The sequence below is a fragment of the Thalassophryne amazonica genome, chromosome 9, assembly GCF_902500255.1.
Source record: "Thalassophryne amazonica chromosome 9, fThaAma1.1, whole genome shotgun sequence".
Classification (NCBI taxonomy): domain Eukaryota; kingdom Metazoa; phylum Chordata; class Actinopteri; order Batrachoidiformes; family Batrachoididae; genus Thalassophryne; species Thalassophryne amazonica.
The window spans coordinates 37,450,770-37,474,451 of record NC_047111.1 but is presented as its reverse complement, the minus strand read 5'-3'; the positions used below and the strand labels follow the sequence as shown (position 1 = coordinate 37,474,451).

At 39.5% G+C, this 23,682-nt stretch overlaps 1 protein-coding gene across 1 annotated transcript; it reads left to right on the top strand.

The window, feature by feature from the left end:
• The first annotated feature begins 500 nt into the window (after positions 1–500).
• On the top strand, positions 501–23,456 carry LOC117516993 (heterogeneous nuclear ribonucleoprotein A/B-like). The gene is made up of 9 exons (XM_034177887.1): positions 501–603; positions 8,542–8,707; positions 10,156–10,324; positions 13,242–13,400; positions 14,046–14,177; positions 16,340–16,445; positions 18,923–19,072; positions 20,460–20,544; positions 23,093–23,456. Exons 2-8 carry the CDS (start codon positions 8,568–8,570, stop codon positions 20,528–20,530), a joined length of 927 nt encoding a protein of 308 aa, XP_034033778.1. The 5' UTR covers positions 501–603; positions 8,542–8,567; the 3' UTR covers positions 20,531–20,544; positions 23,093–23,456.
• Positions 23,457–23,682: the final 226 nt, after the last annotated feature.

Here is a 23,682-nt window from a genome sequence, read left to right as displayed (position 1 = left end):
ACACCCTATGAATGGTGGGATTGCTCCAGCCCCCGTGATCTCAGTAAAAGGGTATGTAAAATGGATTTATTATTATTATGAGTGAAGTGCTGCGAAGCTTGCTCTATAGTAGACCAAGGCACAAACAGGAAATGGCACAAAATCTCCCCCATAGGGAAAAAGCCACAAACCGGACAACAATGTCGTAAAAAGCCACAAACCGATAGTAGACGAAGTCCAAACCGGAAATGACGTGAGATGCTGAACAGCTTCGCTCGTTCGTGTCGCGACCAACAAAATTCGAAAAATAGCCAGCAGGGAGGAATATGTGGAATTTACAGTTTGGTGTTACAACACACACATATAAATCATTAAGATGAAATCCAAACAATCACAAAGCAGTACGGGAAGCCGAATGACATTTCTTCACCCTCTTTCGGTGTGCAGCCAGCCAATAAGGAGACGTCTTCATTGCGTTGTGAGGCTGAATGTCCAATCACAGATCGTCTTCTTCGTTGCACCGTGGCTGTTTGGCTACATCCGGTCGTATATATGTTGCCACGAGTTAGCGTCGCATTTTGGTGCGTGTCCATTTTGAGCAGCGTTGTTGGTCTTCTCAGTAATGTAAGGACATGTTTGGCTTGAGCACTATTTATTTTGCGGTATTACCTACGCAGTTCAGTTTTTGGGCAACGGTTCTTTCGTTGTGACATTTGTTACCGTCCTGCTTTTAGCGATGTGATATGTTTTGGCGGTAGCATTGTCTAGCCGTCTGTTAGCGGCGGAGGTGCTAACGTAGCTGGTGCTATTTAGCGCCGCTATTGTTCTGCAGCGGCGCACTGTTAAGATTGAAAGGTTGAAATTAAACCGGAGCGCTGTTAGACTGCTATGAGTACAGGTTTGAGGCTGTGTTGAGAATTTAGTCTTTATTTTGGGGTAGTGTAGGTGTAGCGGGCTAGCTGCCAGCCAGGCCTGTGTTGTTCCTGAGCGGTAAACGCGGTCCGCTTAAACACCAAGGGTCAGCTTTCTCTTTCGGTTGCTACGTTTTTATACAAAAAAGCATTTATATGTGCCTTACAATTAAAAATTATAACTAAGTCAAACAGTGATGACCGTTTGAATAGGGATGAATATGTTGGGTGCCACATGATGTGGTTTAAGATTTCCATTTCTAAACTGATGCAAATGTCTGTTTTGAGTGGTGTTCTAATTTTGTTGTTTTAGTTTCTGATTTATTTAGGCAAAAATTAAATGTGCATAAAAATCCATAATGTTGCTTTTTAATTTTTTTTTCGTTTGCAATACAGTTTAAATGGCATTGATAACAAAAAGCTAAACACTTATTTCCATTGTGGTCCACAGAAACGGGAAAGGCAGCTACTATTCATATGTCGCGGTGTTGGTATAGTGGACTTCTGTTTGTACGTAGTGTCTCTTCATTGGTCAATATGTTATATTTGGTTAATATAATGTAGGGAATAGCCCGGTTATGCCTGATTTGCAGACATCCATGCTTGATTTTATGGTCATAAATAGAATTTTACCGACAGCGCGTTAGCGGAGCCGGTAAAAAGGAGTAAAACAGATGTTTGACACCATAATCATCAGACACAACAGGGTTACTCCCATTCTAATCCAGTTCTATCGTTAGCATGGTTTATTTTTCTTTAAGCTTACCGTCGCAACAGCGCCATCATGCTCCTCCCTCATCTCCACAATTCCTTATTAGTATAGCATACATCATAATTCAATAATGCTGCACACCCAAATTGCTGGTGGCGGTAACGCACTGTTAGTCTGCAAACCGCCAGTAAACTCGGCAGAAGTGGAGCATGCATTTGACCTTTTCAATTACCAATCTTCAGCAATCTTTGAGAATCTTTAAATTCTCAGTGCGGGAAGCTGCAGGAAGTAGACGCAACAGAACAGAAGGCTTTGGAATGGATGAAACTCTAATATGTACATCCACCCAACCCGGACAACAGCCAGGAAAAGGGTTCAGTTCCAACCATCAATTTCTATTTAGTCACAAGGTGGAGGACCAGGATGATCCACTTATTCGCTGGCTGCTGCCAGAGCACTGCTGTCTTGGTTAGCATCTAACAGCCAGACATAAATAGAAATTGATGGGCATAATCAATGTTTTCAAGAGTTGGATCATAAGTCTGCGTTTTCCGTGCTATTACCGAAACTGAAAATTCTAACTCATGAATACTGCCATCTACTGGATGGCAGTGTGAATACCAATTGCCACACATTCGCTATAAGTGCTAAATCACTTAAACATAATTTTCAGTTTTTCAATTGCATTTTGTTTTACAAATAAAAAAGCATATTTACAAATACACATTTATTTGTAAAACCAACACTCACGTTACAGTAACTTGTGTTGGTTTTTACATATACCGGCTAATCACTGATGACAGGAAACAAATTTTCCCATAATGCGTTTTGGCATGTACGTATGCATTACTTTAAAACTAAAACATATACAGCCCCTGGCAATAATTATGGAATCACCGGCCTCGGAGGATGTTCATTCAGTTGTTTAATTTTGTAGAAAAAAAGCAGACCACAGACATGACACAAAACTAAAGTCATTTCAAATGGCAACTTTCTGCCTTTAAGAAACACTATAAGAAATCAGGAAAAAAAATTGTGGCAGTCAGTAACGGTTACTTTTTTAGACCAAGCAGAGGGAAAAAAATATGGACTCACTCAATTCTGAGGAATAAATTATGGAATCACCCTGTAAATTTTCATCCCCAAAACTAACACCTGCATCAAATCAGATCTGCCTCGTAGTCTGCATCTAAAAAGGAGTGATCACACCTTGGAGAGCTGTTGCACCAAGTGGACTGACATGAATCATGGCTCCAACACGAGAGATGTCAATTGAAGCAAAGGAGAGGATTATCAGACTCTTAAGAGAGTAAATCATCACGCAGTGTTGCAAAAGATGTTGGTTGTTCAGTCAGCTATGTCTAAACTCTGGACCAAATACAAACATGGGAAGGTTGTTAAAGGCAAACATACTGGTAGACCAAGGAAGACATCAAAGCGTCAAGACAGAAAACTTAAAGCAATATGTCTCAAAAAATCGAAAATGCACAACAAAACAAATGAGGAACGAATGGGAGGAAACTGGAGTCAACGTCTGACCGAACTGTAAGAAACTGCCTAAAGGAAATGGGATTTACATACAGAAAAGCTAAACGAAAGCCATCATTAACACCTAAACAGAAAAAAACAAGGTTACAATGGGCTAAGGAAAAGAAATCGTGGACTGTGGATGACTGGATGAAAGTCATATTCAGTGATGAATCTCGAATCTGCATTGGGCAGGGTGATGATGCTGGAATGTTTGTTTGGTGCCGTTCGTGAGATTTATAAAGATGACTGCCTGAAGAGAACATGTAAATGTCCACAGTCATTGATGATATGGGGCTGCATGTCAGGTAAAGGCACTGGGGAGATGGCTGTCATTACATCATCAAGAAATGGACAAGTTTACGTTGGTATTTTGGACACTTTTCTTATCCCATCAATTGAAAGGTTGTTTGGGGATGATGAAATCATTTTTCAAGATGATAATGCATCTTGCCATAGAGCAAAAACTGTGAAAACATTCCTTGCAAAAAGACACACAGGGTCAATGTCATGGCTTGCAAATAGTCCGGATCTTAATCCAATTGAAAATCTTTGGTGGAAGTTGAAGTAAATGGTCCATGACAAGGTTCCAACCTGCAAAGCTGATCTGGCAACAGCAATCAGAGAAAGTTGGAACAAGATTGAAGAGTACTGTTTGTCACTCATTAAGTCCATGCCTCAGACTGCAAGCTGTTATAAAAGCCAGAGGTGGTGCAACAAAATACTAGTGATGTGTTGGAGCGTTCTTTTGTTTTTCATGATTCCATAATTTTTTCCTCAGAATTGAGTGAGTCCATATTTTTTTTTCCTCTGCTTGGTCTAAAAAAGTAATCTGTTACTGACTGCCACAATTTTTTTTTTTTCCTGATTTCTTATAGTGTTTCTTAAAGCCAGAAAGTTGCCATTTGAAATTAGTTTTGTGTCATGTCTGTGATCTGCTTTTTTTTTTTTCTACAAAATTAAACAACTGAATGAACATCCGCCGAGGCCGGTGATTCCATAATTTTTGCCAGGGGTTGTAGCTGAAAACTTTCAGTTTGTGCCTGACTGAGGTGTGTGCAACCAATTGGTTGTACACATGAAAATACAAAGGCGGTGTTTTGAGATTTATCCAGTCTGGGGCCTGTTCTCAAAAAGTACCTTGTGAGGCAACGCTGATATAAGACTTTTGTGGAAATTAGTCTGTGTGGGCAGACCCTGGTGGTTGATCACATAAACTCTTGCTGCTGTTCTCCACCTGCAAATGTTCATGAAATGCTCTGTTCAAGCGATCCTGTTAAATGCAGTGCCATCATGTGCTCCAATTAGAACTTCATTTACATTAATGATGGTTAAAACTCTTCAGTAAATCTTCTTCACAGTAGACATCTTCACAACTAAATCCACAGTATTTAAAGTATTTATTTAAAAAAGATACAAAACATTGTCATTTGTAACATGCTTCAGCAGCAGCAAGTCCATTGCTGTGCTGCACCTGATGCCTGAAACATGTAATTGATGCACTGACACAAGGTGTTTGGTACGTGTAACAGTAATCAGAAAGTATTCACAGTGCTTCACTTTTTTCACATTTTGTAATGTTCCAGCCTTATTCCAGAATGGATGAAATTAATTTTTTCTTCTACACACAATACCCCAAAATGACATTGTGAAAAAAGTTATATTTTTGCAAATTTATTAAAAATAACAACTAAGAAATCACATGTATAAGTATTCACAACCTTTACCGTGAAGCTCAAAATTGAATTCAGGTGTGTTTCCACTGATCGTCCTTGAGATGTTTCTACAGGTTATTTGGAGTCTGCCTGGAGTAAACTTGGTTGACTGGATATGATTTACAAAGGCACACATCTGTCTACATATAAGGTCCTACAGTTGACAGTGCATGTCAGAGCACTGTCAAAATGTTCAGCACATTTTAGCTGCACAAATGGGAGAAATCTGGAAGAACTTGGAAAATTTATGGCGGGGATCAATGAAAATGGTGCACATGCGTGGTGTCAGCGATATGTTACATTAGACGTGCCAATTCATTCACACTGTGTATTATCAACCTGCCTTTTTTTTACTTTACCTCTCCAATTATATGAGAGCATCAGCAGAGACAGATTGACTTCCAGCGTTGTTGTTGGGATTCAACACAGTCTCACATGTGCTGGCCATAATGTAATTATTTAATTAATTACAACACAGTAATTATATGTATATGTTGACTCAAACGTGAGAATTGTGTTGATCCATTTGGGTATTATTAATTTATTATTCTTAAATTATTCTTGATCTGGTTAATCTGGATCTTGTCTAGTATTTTTTTTTCATGCTCGTTTTTAGACGTGTTAAACTATGTAGACTGCAGCTAACAGTTAAAAACTTTTCTTTTTTAGAATACCCCCCCCCAAAAAACTATATTACATGTCATAAATGTTATTGCAATTCACATTCATTTCTAAATTCAGCCTGAGGGGTGAGGGAAGTCTCACTTAATTACTGGGTACTGGCGCTGCAGCTATCGGATATTTTTGGAATCGAGTATTCTATCGATTATTGTATCGATTGAGTAATCGGATAAAAAGTACTTTTATGTTTTTAAACAATATCAGTAGTGGCACAGCTCTCTCTAAGCAATGGCACAATGCCTTTGTGCCTTCATGCAGGTTTTTAAGTTTAGGGTGTTCCCTCGCTCTGTGTTTTTCTGGGTAATTATTTTTTCTAAAGCGTTTTAGAGCTTTGACAAACCATAAGCCCAGGTTTGTGAAATCTTCAGTCTGAGGGACGTCTGACAGGACGTTCTTTTTTCTTTCCTTTCTCTTATTGCACATTTAATTTGTACTTTGTATTACTGTGATTTATTCAGTGTTTAGTGTATATTATACATGTCATACAGAGTGCAGCTCAAACCAAAGTCAGATTCCTTGTTTTCTGTGGATACTTGGCAAATAACAGAGCCGTTTTGCAAAATGGCTGTGAAGTGTAGCGTTTCCACACAAATTAACTGTACAGCCTGTTGGTTAAAAAAAATCGTATAAAATCTGAATATAGGTATTGGTATTAAGGTATTAATATATTGGTATTATATGTATAGGTAATAAACATGGTTCACTTAGTGTGTGTCCTGTCACTTCATCTGCAGTCAGTGGCCAAAAGCTGTTTAAAAAAAAAAAAAACACACACATAGTTTCACTTTAAATGCGCAGTAAATCCGTTCAGACGATCACCCTGGACCCATTCTCTTAAAAGCCTTTATTTTATTCTGCATGCGGCTAGTCATGCGCATGCTCTATGGCCGCCTTCTGTTTTTTGTGGGAGCATTACAGCACCACATACAGGCCTGGCGTATGTACTACAGCTTTAAATGAAGCCTCGATTTTGACATTTTTTTAAATCAAATTTTTCGAATTACTCTACTACTACTAATTGTTTCAGCCCTACTGGGTACAAATTTATTTAATTAAAAATACTAAATGTACATGTATGTATGCATGTTCTCTGCTCTGTACAATGACCACAAGCATCACGTAAAGGAAGAACCCTTTAAACAGGGCCTTTCAAGTACTCAGTCAACAGTGAGCCCAAAAATATTATGAAATGTTGTAATGTACCTTGGCAGTCAAATTTGTCAGTGAATAGACGATAACATGTCGGATGAAGCCCGAAGTCGGGGTGTTCCACAACATCGTGAAAGGACTTCCCGCTATTTAGCTAGGATGCACAGCAGTCGACAACCTTAATTCACCTCGGTGCTGACATTGGGGTGGATTTGTCATTATTTATGGAAAAATAATTTAATTTCCACCTGCACTCGCAGCTGGAGATGCCATGTTGTTTACATGCTGCTAGGATGTGAAATGCTGAGCAGTGATTTGTTCAGGCGGATCACGTGGGGTTCCACTTCAAATTGAAAAAAATATATATAAATATTTTTTTTCTACATTTATGTGTCTCTGGTGTGTGCTTTTGTATATTTTAGCAAAATTATTGTGTAAAGATTATTTAGACAGACTTTACTGGGATGGAATGTAAAGAATGACTTTCTTTTTGTCATTGGTTCACAATGAGAGGGAGTGGAAGGGGTGTCGGGGGGGCACCCCCTTCTGTTGTGCGGAGCTTTTTGCAGACAAGCCTGCCACATAATGTTTTTGTGTTGATTTTCAGGATGTCTTTGAATTCAGTCCTCTGTAGGTTGACTTGTTTTCATTTCTGTCAAACGATGTGGCATCCTTTTGTTCTGAACACATCACCCATTCCATATCAGGAAAGATGTCTGGCATGATTCCCTTATTCCCCCCCACCCCCCTTGACATCTGTGGTTTAATTTTTTGAGCTGTGTATAGGGCTGCAGCTATCGATTATTTTAGTAATCGAGTATCCTATCGATTATTCTACGATTAATCGAGTAATCGGATAAAAAGTACTTTTGCGTTTTGAAACATTAACAGTCCAGGGCTCTCCCTAAGTAATGGCACAATGTCACTATGTTATTTATTTTTTCACATCTTTACAAGTTTTGGATCTTCCTGGTGTCAGGAGCTCAGCCAAAGTTGGGTCAAAGTCTTGACATTTTGCTGAAATGGCGATGGGTTGTGGCTTTCTATTTTTTGTTTTCTCCAACTTGTAAAATTTAACCGTTTTTATTCGTTTATTAAGGTAGTGGACTGGGTGGACTGGGTGCATGAATGTCTTTTTAACACTCTGGGATTCAGCCAATGCATTTCATTTTCAGCTGGAGGTTGAACATGCAGCCTCGCAGTCACTGTTTTTTTTTTAAATTTTTTTTTTTTATCTATCATCATCATTATTATTTTATTTGAGTTCCGTGTTGTGAAGCATGTGTGTTGCGCAAAAAAAGCGAAACACTCATTACGAGTCACACAGAAGAGGGACTTCTTCCAGAGACTGTCTGTGGCCGGGATGAAGCTGTGTGAGGGCAGTGCTGAGCTCACACGGTCAGAGAGAGGCAGCAGCCGGCTGCAGCGGATGAAGCTGTGTTTAAAAAAAAAAAAAAAAAAGACAAACAAATACACTGCTTTGCTTTAAATGCACAGTAAGCTATTCAGATGATCAGTGTGGACCGTTTTTTTTTTTCCCTAAAAGGCTTTATTTCCCTCTGTCACATTGGAAAGCTGTAGCTTTTGTGCTAATTTGATTAGCGCTTGCTTTACTACTTCTGTCTGTTTTTTCTGGAGACATTACAGCGCCACACACAGGCCTGGCATATGTACTACAATGTTAAACGAAGCTTTAAGGCACAGAATTTGCCTCGAACATTTTTGTAATTGAATTATTCAGATTACTCGACTAATCGTTTCAGCCCTAGCTGTGTATGACATTGATAATTTGTTGCAGGCCTAGCTTCTACGCTGCCTGACTTTTGTTTATTTCTATCCTCACTTGAAATTTCTTGTCTTATTACAGATTCAATTTAAGAACCAACCATCAGAATGGCAGACTCAGAGAATCTGCTCATGGAGACGTCAGAGGAGAATGTCAACGGAGAGGACCAGAATGGTGCTGAGCAGACTTGTGGAGATGACGCAGATGGAGACAAGATTGATGCCAGCAAAGGAGAGGAAGATGCAGGGTGAGTGAGGAGCATTTAAAGCAGCAAGTGATGCTTGAAAACACGCATTTGTCTTGTCAAACGTTTATTTGTCTGAGTGACAGTCTTATTAGACCCCAGTTACACAGGACTGCATCTTTGGGAGTCCGTTGTGCATCCTAAAAATTTGCCAGGATGCATAAGGGACACAAAAATGCCTTTCTGTGTAATTGCTTCAGCCTCCCTTGTCCATCGTCATCTCCTGTGGAGTTGGGGTGCTACAGATGATGTTGCATTTCTATCGTGATCTGCTTTGAACAGAGTTTGCCGTGGTCTAAAAGCATGATGTCCTATTTCCTATTTCCTATGTCCAGTTTCACTAGTATTGGACAACACCACTATTTTTGTCATGTTGCCTCTGTACAACACCAAAATTCAATTTATTTAGTTGATAGTGTCAAATCACAACACAGCTGCCTCAAGGTGCTTCACACAAGTAAGATCCAACCTTACCAGCCCTTAGAACAGAGGTCTCAAACTGGTTCCAGAAAGGGCCGAGAGGGTGCAGGCTTTCTGTGCAACCACCCACTCCATCAGGTGATTTCTTTGATTAACTGATTTCACCTACTCAGTGATATTAATCATTGAAATCACCTGCTGGAGTGGGTGGTTGCACAGAAAGCCTGCACCCTCTCGGCCCTTTCTGGAACTGGTTTGAGACCTCTGCCCTAGAGCAAGCACACAGGCAACAGTGTTAAGGAAAAACTCCCTCTATTGATGAAGAAACCTCAACCAGACCAGACTCAAAGGAGTGACCCACTGCTTAGGTCAAGAGTTTCATTTCAACTCTATTTTGATGGAGTTGAAATGAAACAAATGTACTTTTGTGTGTAGTGATTATAAATGCATCACATTATCCATTTAGGAATCACTCTGCACTGAGATGTTATCAATTTTCAACAAACGTGTATAAAGTCTGCTGCATCCCTTAGAAATTAAAGCAAACCTTTCAATGCCACATTTATTACACATGGACCACACCAGCACACAGTGGCAGGAATGAAACCAGACAAGTGAATAATTCTGCTTATGGAAGCACTTGACGCATGAAGAATGCCACATTAGGGGAGTTCACACAAACCTCCGTCTCAGATGTGGATAAAATGCGATTAGTGGCACATTTTAAAATGAAATAAAAAAAAAAAATGTCGACAGTGATGTCATTGTTTCGTAACCTGTGTTAAGCAGGTCTAACAACTTGTAAGTGCTCACAGTAAAAAAAAAAAAAAAAAGATTCCAGCAGATACTAAACCCCCCAAAAAACCTTGATTAATTTATTTTATGTTATTGACTTTTCAAAATTAAATGATTCCCACAGCTATTAAGAACATTGCACAGTATATGCATGCAGTTTATGTTGAAGATTATATGATGGTTCTTTGAACAGCTGCACAAGAGCAAAGTAGCTGATTGTATAATTCTGTCTGCAGTAAAATGTTTGTGGGTGGCCTCAGCTGGGACACGAGTAAAAAGGACCTGAAGGATTACTTCAGTAAGTTTGGTGAAGTGTCAGACTGCACCATAAAGACAGACAACGTCACTGGTCGATCTCGAGGATTTGGCTTCATTCTCTTCAAAGACTCTTCAAGCGTGGACAAGGTGGGACACTTGCACTGCATCCAGAAAGTATTCACAGCACTTGACTTTTTCCACATTTTATGTTGTAGACTTATTCCGAGATGGATGAAATTATTATTTTTTTTCCTCAGTTATACATGCAATACCCCATAATGACAATGTGATTTTTTTTTAAAGATTTTTCTTTAAAAAAAAAGTGTGTGCGCGCGCGCACACACACAAAAATAAATTGCATTACATAAGTATTCATAGTGTCTGCCATGGAGCTCAAAATTGAATTCAGGTGCATCCTGTTTCCATTGATCGTCCTCGAGCTGTTTCTACAGCTTGATTGGGGTCCACAGGGTACAGAAACATTTCTGCTGCTTTGAAGGTCCCAGTGAGCACAGTGGCCTCCGTCATCTGTAAATGGAAGGACTGTTGCTAGAGCTGGCTGCCCATCTAAATTAAGATTGGGGAAGAAGGGACTTAGTTAGGGAGTTGACCATGAACCTGACGGTTACTCGATCCGAGCTCCAGCATTCCTCTGTGGAAACAGAAGCTTCCAGAAGGACAATGATCTCTACAGCAATCCACCAATCAGGCCTGTATGGTAGACTGGCCAGGCGGAAGCCACTTCTTGATAATAGGCACGTGGCAGCCCACCTAGAGTTTGCTAAACGGCATCTGAAGGAGTCTCAGACCATGAGAAACAAAATTCTCCGGTCTGATGAGCTAGAGATTGACCTCTTTGGTGTGAATGCCAGGCACCATCCCTACAGTGAGGCATGTTGGTGGTAGTATCATGCTGTGGGGATGTCAGGCCTGGTATTTTTCCAGCCTAAGCCAGATTTCCGGCTTTTGGATCCGGATATATGTAGCGGAGGCAACAGGTTGCCATGTGATCCCTGTGGAAGGACGCGTTGTGGATTTGTAGTGACGTGGAGATGTCTGTCTGGAGTTTATACTTGACGTGGAGATGTCTTGTCTCTGGCAATCAGCCTGTGAGCAGGACTTATGTCCCTTTTGTCTTTTATTTAAACACAATTATGACAGTTTGAGGGGGAGAAAGCGAGGAAGTGCAGCAGCAGCCGGTGTTTTTTTTTTTTTTTTTTTTTTTTTTTTTTTGTTCCCTGCATGCGCGCGTGAACGAATCGTCCATGATTATTTTTATTAATTACACAGATGTAATTAAACAAATGGTGACTGGTTTATAACACAATTATGACAGAGTTTGAGGGGATGGTCCACGAATGACGTTTAGCGCCGGGAAATATACCGGTTGTGTTTAACACGATGTTTTTTTATCTATGTAGTTTGAAGAGGTCTTAGTGAAAGGATTAAGCATCCATGACGAGTGATTGATAAATTTCAAAATTCAAATTGCTTACTAATTTTGGCATTTTGAAAACAAAATGCTTAGCTCATGTTGTAAGTTAATAACTATTCATTTATTGAAATAATTTTTCACATATTTGAAAATGAGTGGATGCGAACCCAACCCTTTTCATTTTCTGCCTTGCTTTTCTTTCCACACTGATGTTCGCTTGGACTGGTGTGTTGAATAAACTATAATATATGAGCCCAGCAGCAACAGTGTTCAGTGATGGTAGTATGTAGACAAAACCTGCAGATGTTAGAGGAACCTATGCCAAATTTTTGTTTGTGGTTATTTTATTTTATAAAACTGCATTGTAAAACAAACCACTTGACCTTAAAGATGGTAATGGTTGTTTAAAATCTTTAAGATTGGGTGTTCCTGAGGGCTTTCCAAACAGGTTTTAAAAGGCCTAAATCGCAGCCCCCAGCCTGGGGCTTTGCCCCTGGCTCCCATTGGGGACCGAGGCGGCCCCCAAACCCCTTGACAAATTAGTTTCAGGCTTAGCTATATTGCCTCAATGCCAGCCCTGGATGTTTCAGGCTTGTGGCATCATATTCAAGAAGACTCTCTGAAACACCTTTGAAGATGGCTTACGGTACAGAAATGAACATTCAATTCACGGACAACTCTGGTGGCCAGTCCTGCAGTCAGCATGCCAATTGCACACTCTCTCAAAACCTGCACCATCTGTGGCATTGTGCTGTGATAAAACTGCACATTTCAGTCGCCTTTTATTGTGACCAGTCTATGGCACACCTGTGCAATAATTGGTTTATTTAATCAGCATCTTGATATGCCACACCTGTGAGGTGGGATGGATCACCTTGCATAATTCGGAGGTAGTCCTCCTCCTTCATTATTCAATCCACGTTGTGCAAGGAACCAGTACTACTGACAGCAAAATGGCCCATGATGCTACCACCACTGTGCTTGACAGTTGGCACAGTGTTTTTAGGTTTGAAAGCCTCATCTTTATTCCTCCAAACAAATCTCTTGTCACTAGCTAAATAGATGAATGTTTGTCTCATCTGAAGATGACTTTTCTCCAGAAGCTTTTTGTCTTGTCCATGTATTCAGCTACAAACTTCTGTATGGGGACTTTTGAGCAGGGGCTTCTTTCTTGGCCTGCACCCTCTCAGTCCACAGTGACCTAAAGCTCTCATCACTGTGGACAGTGGCACTGATGCCCCAGCAGTTTCCAGTTCATGTCAGGCTTGAGTTCTGATGACATCCTGATGAAGCTCTTTGAGTGCTTTTCTAGCTGTTGGGGGAGTGTCATATGGCATGACCAAAGATTTGCTACCACACATCTATAATGCTTAAAAGTAACTGGGGGGAAGGAAGGTCCATTTTGTGCAGTCTCCAGTTGTGATTACATGATGCAAATTTAAATTGTATTTCAGTTTGTTTAAATCCTGATTTTGTTCATTGTTATAGATTTGCCCTGTTATTACTACTGCATTATTTTCTCTATATTGAAATTTAGAGATAATGACAGTATAACCTCATGATGTCATTGATTCTTTATTGGGGCGATTGCTCGATCATGGCTTACGATAGTAATGTGCATGTGTGCAGGTGCTGGCTCAAAAAGAACATATACTGGATGGGCGTCAAATTGACCCCAAAAGGGCAATGGCCATGAAAAAAGAACCTGTCAAGAAGATCTTTGTTGGAGGGCTGAACCCAGAGGCACCTGAGGAGACCATAAGGGAATATTTTGGAACCTTTGGAAAGGTTAGTTTCCCTAGTTAAATCCACACAAAAATACCATTTACATTCTAATCCAACAGAATTGCATGAAAATTGCTGGGTTGCTCAATGAGGGACTAGTTTCCAGTGTGTTTTGAAGAACTGTCCACTCATTGACAGTTGGGGCTTTTGACATAACCAATGCGTCGTTACTGCAGCCAGCAGCAAACTAACTACTAAATAATGTTTGGATTGCATGTCCAAAATGTTGCATAGAAAAGGCTGAAGTTTTTCTTTTTTTTTTAGTGATTCCTAACCTGCATGGAAGCAGTCCTGTGGCAGATGGCTAAATGGCTGCTTAAAATTTGTTCAGTTGGAATGGCTGAGTCACTTGGTTGCTAAGAGTGACAATGCACTACAAAACATGTTACAGACAAGAAGCCCTGTTTGATTTACTCTTCTGCACTTCAGCTTATAAAAGGCTCTGTAAAACATGAATATGGTCCATTTTAGTGACTATACAAGAGTGGCCTCAATACAAATGATAGTGGATTGTTGTTGGGTTTCCTTTTGGTATCTTGTAATTTTCTAAAAAAAAAAACAAAAACCTGAGAAAAAGTTTAAAATGGCTACTAATTCTGCACATGTATTGTTTAACAGCACTTTTGTCTTTTTGTTTTTTTTTAATAGATTGAAACAATTGAGCTTCCCATTGACCCGAAATTGAAGAAGAGAAGGGGTTTCATTTTTGTTACATATGAAGACGAGGCCAGTGTGAAGAAGTGCCTGGAGAAGAAATACCACACTATCGAAGGAGGCAGGGTATGAAAGTATTGATGTAGTTTTGACTGTGTTGAATGCTTGGTGTCCAAAGTAAAGGTCAAACAAGGTCAACGTCCATTGGATTCTATGACATATGTTACCCCATAACATGATAACTAAGCATGACAGATGGTGCAAACTATTTCATTTATTAATCCTATTAGGTCAACAAATAATTTGCATCACTTTTTATCAAAATTGAAGGAACTTAAATTTTGACCCCTGTACAAACTGAAACTGACCTTTGTCACCATTTTTGCAGGTTTTACCCCATAACGCAAGAACATTCAGTCATAGATAGTCCCAACGATACCTTTTTGGTATCATTATGATCAGACAAATAATGTGGTATAGTTGTCAACATGATTGCAACTTTTTTTTCTTTTATTTTGACCACTGTGTAATTCTTTGACCCCTGTAGCTCATTAGTGGTCAGCCCCAGAATGGCTCCATATCTGAAAATAAAGATTAATTTAGAATATGTGTGCCAAATTCTATGCTTTTATCACAAAATGAATATTTGTTATGGAAATTTTGGCTAAGTGGCTCCACTATGAATACAGACATGACTGGATCTATGGATAACATTGTGACAAATACCTGTAACTTGCCTGAAGGAAAGTGGACAGAGCCTCTTACATTTATCCCAGATGTGACAATCGGGAAGAATAAGACAATATTTAGTAGGTAACATTGGTGCCGTCGGCTGTAATCCTGTGTGCACATTTTTGTCACAGCTTTGTTTGTGAAAATCATTCTGTATTACAACAGTAAAAATAGCTTGTGTGAAACTACATTTAATGTCTTGTTTTAAACATGCTTCGCACGAATGATAGTTGTATTTGGGGAGGAAAGCCGGAAAAACAGCGGAGTTTTCGTCAGTGTTTTCTGGCAGATTGCAGAACACTATAAAAATGCAACATTCCATTTATTCATCAAACACTAAAGTGTACTGCTCCTGTTTTCATAAAAAGAAAAAATATTTTTCAGCTGTTCAGAAACAGTAAAAGCTGCACTGTAAACAGCAGCGCTTTACTTTTGTTTTCAAGCTGGTTGCCAGGTCTGCACTTTATAAACCAGCCTCTTAGGATGCAAGTTGGGTTGGATGGTTTCATCCTGTTTTAGCACTTTTTTTGGACCATGGGCGTTCAAAGCCGAACAGCACCCTGTGAAATAAGCTGCGAGCCACTCCTCCTACATGTTTTGGACGAAAAGGTGCTTAATGCTCCCCATGCCGACAGCAGAGATGGGAGCTCATGCTTAGTCACATAAGATTTACGCACTGCTGAGCATACGTATTGAGAATCTAACAGTAGTGTATTGTGTAGAAAGGGGTGTGGTGTTGTGCCTGCATGCTAGGGGTGTGGCCATGCCCTCTTCACACCCCTCTTCTAAATTGAGTAGTGTTTATAAAATGGGTAGCTGACATTTTTTTCCAAGAGTGGTAATAAATTAAGCAAATTTTCTATAATTTTAACTGAACATGAATTAAAATGAGTTTTGTGAATAATTGTATTTATTATTTGACATATTTAGTTGATGTTCTGTTTGACAACTGGCAAGGTTGAGATATTTCCTTTGTTTAGAGCTTGTCTGGTTACCAGAGACTGATTCATGGTGATGTCAGTGTCCATTGTTCACTGTTACCTAATATCCCTGATTTCTCCAGAAATATTAGTCCTATCAGCTTTCCATTTTTGTGACGTTCATCCCTGACCCAAAATACATAAACATACCAAACTGTAAATGTCGACTCTCCCCAGTTTCTCTGTAATCAAAGGTGCACACAGGCCACTTGGTTTTTAATATATAGATAGATGCTGGGTGGTTGGAGAAGGTCAGGCGGGTGCCCAAATTTCACCTGGCTGCTATATAGTTACTTTCACAAGGTGGGGATGGACCAGTTGTCTGACTGGATGGTTGCAGTCCAAGACCGAAGATGGTTCTGTGGTGTTATGGATGTAATGAAGTGTGGGACCAGCACATGCTCACAGACTTAACTTTGTCATACTCCTGATTTGACTAAAAGGTATTCCAACTGCTGGTACATCCTGTGCTGATGCAGGGTTTCTCATGAGCGTTGTACATTCTGATACTGCTTCCTGTTTTCTATTCATGTTTCTGCTTTTATACTGTTACTTATTAAGTTTTTCCATTCATAGTGTGAGCTGAAGATTGCTCAGCCGAAAGAGATCTATCTCCAGCAGCAACAGTATGGAGGAAACCGTGGAGGTGGTTATGGAGGCCGGGGAGGCAGGGGCCGTGGAGGTGAGGAAGAAATTTAAAACGTCACTTTCTTTAACTTTGATTTGATATTCTGTATCTCATGTAGTTATGTGCATCTCTCTTATAAATTGATGCGATGCAGATGTACTCCTTGCACAGTTACTAGGCATATTGTATTCCTGAGGACTAGGGCTGCAGCTATCGATTATTTTAGTAATCGAGTATTCTATCAATTATTCTGGTGATTAATCGAGTAATCGGATAAAAAGTACTTTTGTGTTTTAAAACATAAACAGTCCAGGGCTCTCCCTAAGTAATGGCACAATGTCACTGCGTCATCACAGAGATTGTCAAATTTAGTGTATCCCTTTGTTTTCCTGGGTAACGATTTATTTTTTCACATCTTTACAAGTTTTGGATCTTTCCTGGTGTCAGGAGCTCAACCAAAGTTGGGCCAAAGTCTTGACATTTTGCTGAAATGGTGATGGGTTGTAGTTTTTTGTTTTCCCCACCTTGTAAAATTTAACCATTTTTATTCGTTCATTTATTTATTTATTCAGGTGGTGGACTGGGTCCCTGCATGAATTTCTTTTTAACACTTTCTGGGATTCAGCCAATGCATTTAATTTTCAGCTGGAGGTTGAACATGCAGCCTCGCCTTTACTGTTTTATTATTATTTTATTTGAGTTCACGTGTTTGTTGAAGCATTCTGTGTTGCCCAAAAAAGCGAAACACTCATTGCAAGTCACACAGAAGAGTGGACTTCTTCCAGAGACTCTGTGGCCGGGACGGAGCTGCGTGAGGGTAAAACCTGCACCCTCTCGGCCCTTTCTGGAATAGTTTGGAGACCACTGCTTTAAATGCACAGTAAGCTATTTGAGATGATCAGCGTGGACCGTCTTTTTCCTAAAAGGCTTTATTTCCCTCTTTGTCGCGTTGGAAAGCTGTAGCTCAAACCTAAATGTTTTTTTTTTTTTTTTAACTGCTGAAAACATGTATGCAACACATGCCATCATCTTGTATGTGCATATTGTCATTTTAATTGCACTTTGTGTTCAATGGGGTGTGTACCTGAGGTGCTCCACAACACGTTAAAATGAAAATGGTGTGAGGACTATTTTAGGTTCTTTCTTAGCCCTTCATGAAGCACAGTGCAAGTTTGCTCGCAGCTGAGCAGACAGAGGGTGTAGATAAAAGCAGAGACTTTCTTCAGAAGCGCAAATACGCATTCCATTGTAACAGTTTAATTTTTCACATCTTTCCCCCACACACATTTTTTTTCTTCAAATTTCTACTTGTAACACCCCATAATAACATGAATTTGTTCTGAAATTTTTGCAGATTTATTAAGAAATCACATCTACATAAGTATTCACACCCTTTGCCCAATGCGTTGTTGATGCACCTTTGGCAACAATTACAGCCTCAAATCTTCTTGAATATGATACCACAATCTTGGTGCACCTATCTTTGGTTGAGTTTTGTCCATTCCTCTTTGCAGCACCTCTCAAGCTCCATCAGGTTAGATGGGGAGCGTCTGTGCACAGTCATTTTCAGATCTCTCCAGAAATGTTCAGATTCAGGTCTGGGCTCTGGCTGGGTCACTCAAGGACATTCACAGAGTTGTCCTGAGTCACTCTTTTGATATCTTGGCTGTGTGCTTAGGGTCATTGTCTTGCTGAAAGATCAACCACCGTCCCAGTCTGAGGCCAAGAGTGCTCTGGAGCAGGTTTTCATCCAGAATGTCTCTGTACATTGCTGCATTCATCTTTTCCTTTAGTCCTGGTTAGTCTCCCAGTTCCTGCCACTGAAAACTTCCCCACAGCATGATGCTGCCACCACCATGCTTCATTGTAGGTATGGTGCCAGTTTCCTTCAAACATGATGGCTGGTATTCACATACAAGAGTTCAATCTTTGTCTCGTCAGACCAGAGAATTTTGTTTCTCATGGTCTGACTCCTTCAGGTACTTCTTGGCAAACTCCAGGTGGGCTGCCATGTGCTTTTTACGAAGGAGTGGCTTCCATATGACCTCTCTACCATACAGGCCTGATGGTAGATTGCTGCAGAGATGGTTGTCCTTCTGGAAGGTTCTCCTCTCTCCACAGAAGAATGCTGGTGCTTTGACAGTGGCAGTCAGATTCTTGGTCACCTCTTAGACTAAGGCCCTTCTCCCCCGATCGCTCAGTTTAGCTGGGCAGCCAGCTCAGGGTAGAGGATCAACTGAATTTACTGAATTTAAGCTGTAGAAGCATCTCAAGGATGATCAGTGGAAACGGGATGAACATGAGCTCAATTTTGAGCTTCATGGCAAAAGCTGTGAATACTTATGTAAAGTGATTACTTTTTTAATAAATTTGCAAAAATCTCAAACTTTTTTATATTGTCATTATGGGGTATTGTGTGTATTTTGAGGGGGAAAAATGAATTTCATCCATTTTAGAATAAGGCTGTAAAATAAAATGTGAATGGAGGTGAAACTGTGTGATTGGAGCATTAATCATGTCTACTCTCTCAGGTCAGAGCCAGGGCTGGAACCAGGGTTATGGAAACTACTGGAACCAGGGATATGGTAGTCAAGGCTATGGCTATGGAGGATACGGCAGTAGTGGCTATGGCAGCTATGACTACTCCGGCTACTATGGATATGGTCCTGGATATGATTACAGTAAGTACACAGTGTGTTTATTCGCCTTTTGTTTCTGGTTAGAGTAGTTTGTCACACTACAGTACTAAGATTGGTGGCGTTTTAAATCTGTAGACCTCACTCTGGACAAAGAGGATCATTTCACCATTTACAACCTTGTCATTATAAACAATTTCAAATACGAGCCAACAGGACATATAATAACCGGTAATCTCAGAATAATTGAACAGGAAGCTTAGAAAATTAAAGGACCATCATCTAGAGAACAAAATAATATTAACTGGGACACAAACCTCATAATAGTTAAAAAAGCCATTAAGGATTACAAAAAACATTGGGCTGAAAAAGTAGATACTAGAACATTGGACGAATGGGAAGGTTGAGTATTAGAAACAGTTCAAATTAAGATAGATAGACTTAAGAAAAAGGAAAAATCCATATAAAAAAAAACATCTACTGTCAGACAAGGTTTGCCTAGAATACCTAAATAACTTTCAAAGACGTTTTGTTTTAGTACCAGCAGATAAAGCCAGCAACAATATCCTAATAGTTTGCAAAAAATATTACTTAGACGTAGTTTTAAAGGAACTCAACGCTAGTGATGGGACCAACCCACAAACATGTCTTATAATAGGCACGCAGAAGATATTGTTACAAAACACCAAGAATTTATGACTAAATATAACATTAAAATTACTAATGAAATGAAACAATTACCATCGTTCTACTGGCTTCCCAAAATGCATAAAAATCCAATAGGTAGTAGATTTATAGCGGCCTCTAATGCATGTACTACTAAACCATTATCCCAATTACTGACCTCTAGCCTTAAATTAGTTACAAAACATTTCAAACAATAGCAAAGCCATCTGGTCAGTGTGGTGAAATTGAAAAGACAGTTGTGGATCAAAAAATGACTTCAGTGAAAAAGAGAACTGGATGTAACATGCGTTTTAACAGTAACCAACGCACGTGTTACAACTGCAATTAACATTTCTAAAAACTATTTGAGAATCGAGGTTTCACCTGATGTACCCCCTACAACCGTTTTTTTAAGGAACTTCATTAAGACAGGCAAGCAGCTGGTGTATTGAAGTAAAGACTCTAGCCTCACTAACGAGCCAGATAATGCTATTAGCTAGCAAGCGAACATTGTTAATTGGTGTTGGATTAGTACTCGAGTCAGGGAACAATCACTCACCTTGAGACCACACAAGATCACTGACTGGTCTGGTCCCATGTTGTCCATGGTTGTTCTGCTGTACCTTCTTGTTGACAATAGAGCTCTCTGATTGGCTGTTGCAGCCTATGACAGTGTAGTTTGTCAATGTATATTACTTTGTGCTGATGAAAAAGATTGTCTGGTGTAAATCTGGTCTCTTTCTAATGGTGTGTATTCTGTCTGTAGGCCAGGGTAGTCCCAGCTATGGGAAAACCCCGAGACGAGGGGGAAACCAGTCCAGCTACAAGCCCTACTGATGATCGCGCTGTAGGTAAGACGCACTCTGATCTCCTGTAGTTTGGTAGCTATTAGTGCAGCAGATAACAGAATATTTACAGAGGAATCCTGCAAATGATGACAGACCTACCAAATTTGGCACAAGTACACTGTAGACATTACTCAAAAAAAAAAAAAAAAAGATTGGCCATTTGAATTTTTAGTGGGCAGCCAGGTAGGGGTCAATTGAACAATTACACAGTGGTCAAAATTAAAAGATGCTCCAATCATACTGAAAAATACACCACATTATTTGTCTGATCACAAAGATTCCAATAAGGTGTAGTTTGGACTATCTAACTGAATGTTATGGGGTAAAAACAGCAAGAATGGTGACAAAGGTCAATTGCAGTTTGTACAGGGGTCAAAAGTTAAAGTTGCTCTAATTTTGGTAAAAGGTGATGCAAATTATTGGTTAATAGGTTTTTAAAAAGGAATAGTTTGCACCATGGGTCATGCTTATTTGTTATAAGTTAGGATGTGTAACATGTCATCAACATTGTTTGACTTTGCAGACCAAACATTCAACACAGTCAAAACTATTCCATTTATTAATCTATTGGCTCAACCAATTTGCATCATGTTTTACCAAAATTGGAGCAACTTTAACTTTTGACTCCTGTACAAACTGAAATTGACCTTTGTCACCATTCTTGCTGTTTTTACCCCATAAGTCTAACATTCAGTCACAGATTGTGGTATGTGTATGTATTGTGGAATGCGGTATAGTTTTCTATATGATTGAAGCATCTTTTAATTTTGACTCCTGTGTAATACTTCAATTGACCTCTACCTGGCTGCCTGTTGAAAATTCAAATGGCCAATCTGTTTTTTCAAACAAGTAATGTCTAAGGAGTATTTGTCTTGAATTTGTTGCTTCTATCACCAATTGCAGGATTGTTTCTGTTATCTGCTGCACTACATGTGTGGGAGAGTGGTTCACAACCGAAAGAACATAGAAAGTGGCTGTCTGAAGATGACTCTCCACAAAACATTAAAAATGTCTGTGTGCCATGGTACAGGAGGGCTGCATTCACCCACGCAAACTTTCATATATGCCTTTTTTATTTCTGAAATTTCCAATATATATTATATTCAATATATAGTTTAACGGTAAGGTCCTTCATTTTCTCCCTTGCTTTCACTCTGGGTCGCCACAGATTGACTTGGCAGAAGTTTTACACTGGATGTCCTTCCTGATGCAATGCCATATTAGAGAATGGACAGGGGTGGGTTGGAACCGGGAACCTTACGCACTAGAAACAAGCACACTTAAGTGCTTCACCACCGCCCCTGCTAATGTATATTGTAATACTTCTGTAATAAAATACCTCAAGGTTGAAAGTTATCAAATGATTAGAAAATAATCAGTGAAGTAATTAAAAAATGCTCACTAGTTTATTTTAAAAACAATCACCAGAATAATGAATTACAAAGATCATTAATTGTGGCCCTACTTCAGATGGGAGTAGCCACAACCCTTGTTTTAAATTGTCACATGGTCTAGTTTTTTTTTTTTTTTTTGTCCTGTAATTGTGACTGTACACCATCCCAGTGGAAGTGAAATGCAACAATCAAGATGTTCTTGTGTAAAAATTCGGTTTTAATTCAAGTGGCTTAATATAATATTAACCATAGAGCAATTACAGCCGTTTGTGTATCTACTGTAGTCACCATGTTTTTAGAGTCCATGGGTAATTGGACAAACTAGTTGTCTTAATTTTTGTTGCAAATGATCACCTTCAGGCTTTTGTAGCTGTGATGGGAGAAATGGGGATCACCAGTTAATGCAGCTTTCAAGGTTGAGTGATTTGATCTTTCGTCCTGTGTGAAAACCTTTCAATGTGCCGCTTCACCATGAAGCTGATTGATTGATGGTGCAACAGACAAACGCTGAACAAAGCACAGTTTCTCCAATCATAGGCAAGGAGCCCTATAAGAGTTTTGTCTGGAAGTCTTGGTGGCTTCTCGCTTGGCTTTCTTTCGGCGAACATCAATTCATATGAAACATTCAGGTTTGTAATGAGTTGGTCAAGTTGTATGTCTAAACTCTGATTCAACACAGATGTGGCTCAGTACGCTTTGGCTTTTAAGTTCCTAGTTTGGAAGAAAAAAAAAAACCATTCCATTTATTTTTACAAACTTTGCAGATAGTGGTATAGGCTCATTCACTGTTGTATGCTTTCTAGTCTGTGCACCTCTCTCTCACACACACACACACACACACACACACACACACACACACACACACACACACACACACACACACACACACACACACAGCATGCTGACCCCACCCCAAAACACCCTTACTTACGGTACTGTTCGTCTTGCACCAAAATGTGTTTGAAGATTAAAGTCACTTTTTGGTTGTTGTTGTTCCACTGGGTCTGCTAGCAGCCTAGCACATTATCATTTTAATGGCATTTACTTTGGCGTGCACAGAAAACGTGCTGAAACAAATGGCTTATAGACATTTAGACAAAGTGTTAAAAGTGAGGATGTGAGATGCAGGAAATGTAACTATACTGTTTGTCCTTTAGGACCCCGGTGTTCCACTGAGGGCTGCACGGACACACTGGGCTTGACTCCACCTCTTTTATGACAGAAGACAATTTGTACAGAAAACATCAGAAATGTAACTTTTCATGTTTGTTTTTTTTTTTGTTTGTTTGTTTGTTTTTTAATTCCTATCATGTTTAGGTTTTATTTTCCCCTTTGTTTTGGGTTTTCCTCCCTCCCATCACATTTCCACTAGAGGAAGTGTAATTTTTACTGTACTTTTTGGTACCTGTCTTGATTCTAATGTATTGTAATGGTTGTATTTTACATGTTTGCTGACTTTACAGGTGAAACGCGATGCTGTAAAGGAGCTTTTTTGAAAAATAAAAGTTTTCAGTAAAGTTGTCCTGGTGCTTCCAGCCTCTGGGGTAAAATATTACATGTTCAGATTTAAGGTTTGAGTTTTTTTTTTTTTTTTTTTTGCATGAGAAGTGGGAATGTGGACATTTCTAATCTAAATCCTCTTCAAGTTTCACCATTAATGAACCACTTACAGGAAATTGCAATCATCAAGGGTTTTTTTTTTTTGTTTTGTTTTGTTTAATGTTTGGTTTCCCCTAATGACTTGTAG